Source organism: Brachionichthys hirsutus, chromosome 8 (genome assembly GCF_040956055.1).
Source record: "Brachionichthys hirsutus isolate HB-005 chromosome 8, CSIRO-AGI_Bhir_v1, whole genome shotgun sequence".
Lineage (NCBI taxonomy): Eukaryota > Metazoa > Chordata > Actinopteri > Lophiiformes > Brachionichthyidae > Brachionichthys > Brachionichthys hirsutus.
In genome coordinates, this window is record NC_090904.1 from 13,133,671 (window position 1) to 13,139,443 (window position 5,773).

Here is a 5,773-nt window from a genome sequence, read left to right on the forward strand (position 1 = left end):
GTTTCCTTAGTACATAAATCATCGACATTTAACAATACCAATAAAACTAATAATAAATTACTCCATTGATGCAAAATAACAATACTACTACAGTATTGCAAACAGTATAAAGTTTTTATTTTATTTCACAGGTGCAAAGTTCTTTTACAATATGCCACTCTTATGAATAAGTTGAATGTGGTTTATTACAAAGGGTCATCCTTCATCTCACCAAGCATGAGGTTAAAGTAGCCATGAAGCAAAATCAGTACTTTTTCTAACTATTGTTGATAATTGATAATGGTGCGCTTAAAAAAATGAGCTAAACATCTTTGCTATGTAACAAACCACAGCCTTCCGGTTTCCTGCAGACTTTCAGGCACCAATCTTGCACCAACTACAGTACTTTGTTGTTTTTCACACAGAGGCTAGAGCAGACATGGGCAAACCCAGGCCCGGGGGCCATATGCGGCCCGTTGGTCTTTTTAATCCGGCCCGCCAAACTTGTCCAAATAATATCATTAAATAAAATTGTATAATAATTAAACCTCATTCATTTGACCTTTTTGCTGTAATGCTACCTGTAAAAGGTCAAATCCTTTAATGCAATAGCTTTCATGTGTCATTTATATCAGCTCACACAAATACTCCATCTGTTCTTGGTCCGGCCCCTCTGTCAAATTTTAGAACCTATTGTGGCCCGCGAGTCAAAAGGTTTGCCCACCCCTGGGCTAGAGGCACATCTGAATTATTACTCGGTATTTGCATGGAGGATGTAGCGTTCAATAGACAGTGATTAATTCCATTTATTGTGACAGCATGAGGGTACAGATGCCGTTACATGTTTTTAATGTCAAGGCAAAAACAATGGACACTGATGAAACATTCACATTGCTGTTAATTATCATCTGTCATCGCCACAAAGGGCACAGTCTAATTATTCATGACAGTCTGTGTGTGAAGAACTTGAAATGTGCATAAAAAAAGAAGGCAGAGAACTGGAACTGGAGTTCACAACCATCTCTCCTCATCTCTGCCTTTTGTTATTGGGGTGAATGTTTGAACTGAAGTAAGTAATTTGCACATGCAACTATCAACCCCCCCCCCCCCCCCCCCGTTTCTCAGATAAAAGGACTGTGATTGGCTGTGTAATCGCTACCGGTGTTGTGATTGGCTGCGCCTTGTTTCCGGGGCTCCGCTGTGTGTGCACTCACTGACGTTTCTTGGCGAGGAGAATGGCTGCCAGTGGAGGTTAGCAAAATCAACATTATATTTGTGTAGCAATCAGACTTAAATGGCGTCTTTAAAAGTTGTAATTTATGTGTATGTTTAGTCGCGGATCGCAGTAAAAAGGCTCCCCGAAAGAGTCGTGATGTGTCGCGTTCTCTATGAAAGAGGTCCGGGCTCCGAACGACTCCTTAAAAGTGTTAGTGATCGTTAGCCTCGCTGTTAGCCGATGTTAGCTGTCTGGCTAACTTTCGGCCGGTTAGCTCGCTACACACAGCTGATTGTGTAAACACTTGTTTGACAAGAAACGAATGTAAGGCTAACATTAGTTGTCGTTGCTGATATTTATATCGGTGTGGGAGACATGAATAAATTCGACGTTGTTTCCGAAAGTAGGAGCCGCCGGGCTTCCAGTATTTGAGTTTTTAAATCGCCATTTATATCTAGCAATGTTGGGTCCAGAGAAAGCTTGCTAGCGGTAGCATGGTGCTAAAAGTTGAGCTGTCTTGTCGACTAGCCAGTGTGAGCACGAACATAGCGGGTTGTCACGTTAGCCAGACACGCCGCCGAACCATTGCACAGTCTGAATGACAAATTGTTTGTATATTAACCTTAAAAACGGTCTACAGTACCGGGAACTACGGTTACCGGTCAAAGATGCATGTTAGCAAGCTAGCTACCACCTGGCTAGACGAGATTTTATGTCCACTCGTCCCAAGCCTTTGTCCTGTCCGTGAGTTGGAAAAGTTTTTTTTTTTTTCTTTTCTTTTTATCAGTGGTTGAAAAAGCAAGGCTAACGTTGTGCTAAAAAGATTACAGAAGCCATGAAATGATGCATATTCCTCTTAAATGATGTGTTTGAAGCACGTTCGCTTTGCTACCGGCATCGTATGTTGTTTAATTCGAGGCCCGCATGCTCTGAGAACACGAACGACCTCGGCCCGACCATCAGCTGCCTGCCCGGACCTGCTCTTGGCTCGTATTTATTTCTATTGTGGCGTAATGTCAATATGTTACCAACATAAATATAATTTCAAGTAGTCATTTAACTATCTGCCTCAACTTGAAATCTATCATCACTTTTTTTTTTCTTAAATGTGATTTCAACATTATAAAAGAAGCTCGTCAGCAGTTTGTCATTTTACAAAAATCTTGTCAGTGCTTTGTAGTGTCTACTTTACTTCTGACAATGCTATGGCGATCTTATTTAACCCCCCCCCCCATTTCTTTGTGCTTGCTTACTCAGAGGTAGGGAAGCTGTTACCAGTTCAAAATGGGACACCTCCAAGTACCAACTACTACGGGGTAGATGCTGTTCATGCCTGTAACGTCCTTCAGCAGCTTAAAGCCTTGTACGATGAAGCACAACTCACTGACATCGTCGTAGAAGTGGACCATGGCAAGACTTTCTCATGTCACCGGAATGTCCTTGCCGCCATCAGCCCGTATTTTAGGTAGGAAATGTTGATTAATGCTTTCTGTTGTGGCTGCAGGTTCGTTGCTGTATTATAAAATTCATTCTGTTCACTTTCACAATGTGGTTGGAGTTTCTTCCAAAATAAGTTGAAATGTGTTTTAGGTCTTTTTTTGATGTTGCCTCTGCCTCTTTCTGAAAGATTAGTGCAATGATAAACTAGACAAGACTCTGAAAGTGCACACCCCCGTGTAAACGGCTTCCCATTAGGCCGCTGTGCCTAAAAACATCAGTCTCGTGATAGTCAGACCCTCGTGACTCACTGACCATGAACACACATTAATGACGATGCATTGGTGCCGTTTATCTCTTGATGGCTACGAAGAATAAAATTATTTCACCAATGTCAGTTTTATATGGGATCAAGCTTAACTTTAGAGGACTAACGCCTTACTGAATCAGCAGTTAAAGCCTTGTTCTTGACTAAAAGTCACTCTTGTGAATCTTCTGTGAACGTTAAAGCGTTCTGGATCACCATTTCCATCACATTTTAATCCAAGCATTGTTTGCGTTATCCTTAAATCTTAAGCAAACTCTTAATTTGCCCTGTCACAAACTGGTAAAGAATGCTTTGAAAAATTCTGCATCCAGATGTTGATCCAGGTTTCCCACTAAAATCTAATGAGTTGTACTTTGGGCCATACCCTACCTCCAAAAAAATGTAATTAAAATGTGTTCACAGCAAGTTCCTTAAGTAAGAATTACACTATAAACAAATTCACTTTCTCTGGCCTATTTAATGTAAAAATAAGAATTTATAGGGAGATTATAAATGACTAGAACCAATAATACAACGCGTGTTGCTTTCAGTGACTTGACAGGAATAATACAGTCGGTTGAATAGTTGTCTTGTAGCGTGCTCTTGTCATGCTCATAAAATGCTGTTTGATAATTGGTTAATATCGCGATGTACTTGTTCTGTGCGTCGTCCCCACCAGGTCCATGTTCACCAGTGGCCTTACAGAGAGCAGCCAGAGCGAGGTCAGAATTGTTGGGGTGGAATCTGAATCCATGCACCTGGTCTTGGACTACGCCTACACTTCCAGGGTCACCCTCTCTGAATCCAATGTACAGGCTCTGTTCACTGCTGCCAGCATTTTCCAGATTCCTGCCTTGCAGGACCAGTGTGCCCAGTTCATGATCAGCAGACTTGACCCCCAGAACTGTATCGGGGTCTACATGTTTGCCGATGCTTATGGACACCAGGAGCTTGGGGAACGTTCACAGGATTACATCCGCAAGAAGGTCAGTAACGCGCAGCAAAGAAACTCTGCTGCTGGACCCACTTGGAATTAGTAATATTTTTGCCTTAATTCTTCGTATTCTTCAATTCGACTGTCGAGCTTACACTTTAATAACTTTCACTAAGTCAAACTGAGCGGAAATGGTGAGATACTTTGATCTGAATCTAAAACTGAGGTCATCATGTTGTACATTATGTGCTCACTTGGTTGAACTTGCTCTGCCACATGCAGAACTCCTCATTGTTCTTAAAAGAAAAGAAAAAAGCATGCGCCGAGTCTAGCAAATTTCAAAACTCTAATTTGAAACTGTTAATGGTGTTTAAAGGATGATCCTTAGTAATTGTTTAGTCCTTTCATTACATATATATATTTTTTAATTCCAGTATTGTGACACGGGCTTTCATTTTGATGCTTTGTTTTTAGTTCTTATGCGTGTCATCGGAACAAGAGTTCCTCCATCTGACCAAGGAGCAACTCGTCAGCATTTTGAACAACGACGACCTCAACGTGGAGAAAGAGGAGCACGTGTATGAGAGCATTGTCCGCTGGCTGGAACACGACCCGCCTGGACGCACGGCGCACCTGCCGGAGGTTTTTTCCCGATGCATCCGTCTGCCCTTGCTGGATGAGGCTTTCTTCAGTCGGATACCTGCCGCCTTCGCTTGTGCCCTCTCCTTGTCGAGCGACCCCGCAGAGGCTAAGACCCGCCACACGGGCACCAGTGACTGCCCACAGCGTCTGGGAATGACTGCTTCTGAGATGGTCATTTGCTTTGATGCCGCTCACAAACACTCAGGGAAGAAGCAGACCGTGCCTTGCTTGGACACGGCCACGGGACGGGTGTTCAAGCTCTGCAAGCCACCCAATGATCTCCGGGAGGTCGGCATCTTGGTGTCCTCGGAGAACGACGTTTACATCGCCGGGGGTTACAAACCGAGCAACAGCGAGGTGTGCATCGACCATCGGGCGGAGAGCGACTTCTGGCAGTATGAACACGCAGGCAACCGATGGCTTCCGCGCGCTCCCCTGCTGAGGGCGAGGATAGGCTGCAAGCTTGTGCACTGTTGCGGGAAGCTTTATGCACTAGGGGGCAGAGTATACGAAGGTGACGGGCGAAATGCATTGAAGTCCGTGGAGTGCTACGACGCCAGGGATAACTGTTGGACGGCTGTCAGTCCTATGCCGATTGCAATGGAGTTTCACAGTGCTGTGGAGTACAAGGACCGCATTTATGTCCTCCAAGGTGAGCTCGTGCTGAACCTATTCCAAATACGATGTCCTATTATTCTTTAACCATCAAAACCTGTATGAATTGACATTTATATGACGTACAAGTGCGATAAAGTCATTGCCCTCGTGTCTAAATTTCCTTCTCTTTCGTGCAGGTGAATATTTCTTCTGCTTTGATCCCCGTGAGGACTATTGGAGACATCTTGCTCCAATGAGTGTCCCTCGAAGCCAGGGTCTAGCTGCTTTGTATAAAAACTGCATCTACTACATCGCTGGCATCTGCAAGAACCACCAGCGTACCTTCACCGTCGAGGTCTACGACATCGAGAAGAACACGTGGGGCCGTAAGAAAGACCTGCCCTTCGACCAAGCCACAAGCCCGTACATAAAGACCATGCTCCTGCAAGAGAAGCTGCACCTCTTCGTGCGAGCCACACAGGTCATGGTGGAAGAGCACGTATTTCGCACCAGCCGCAAGAATTCGCTCTATCAGTACGATGACGAGGCCGATCTATGGACCAAAGTCTACGAAACGCCGGACCGCCTCTGGGATTTAGGTCGCCATTTTGAATGTGTGGTGGCCAAACTTTACCCACAGTGTCTCCAGAAAGTGCTTTGA

General features: G+C 44.3%; 1 protein-coding gene across 1 annotated transcript; it reads left to right on the forward strand.

Annotated features, from left to right (window-relative positions):
• The first annotated feature begins 1,214 nt into the window (after window positions 1–1,214).
• Window positions 1,215–5,773, forward strand: kbtbd8 (kelch repeat and BTB (POZ) domain containing 8). Its single transcript, XM_068742944.1, has 5 exons — window positions 1,215–1,230; window positions 2,453–2,660; window positions 3,619–3,925; window positions 4,348–5,167; window positions 5,310–5,773. The coding sequence occupies exons 1-5, from the start codon at window positions 1,215–1,217 to the stop codon at window positions 5,771–5,773; spliced, it is 1,815 nt and encodes a 604-aa protein (XP_068599045.1).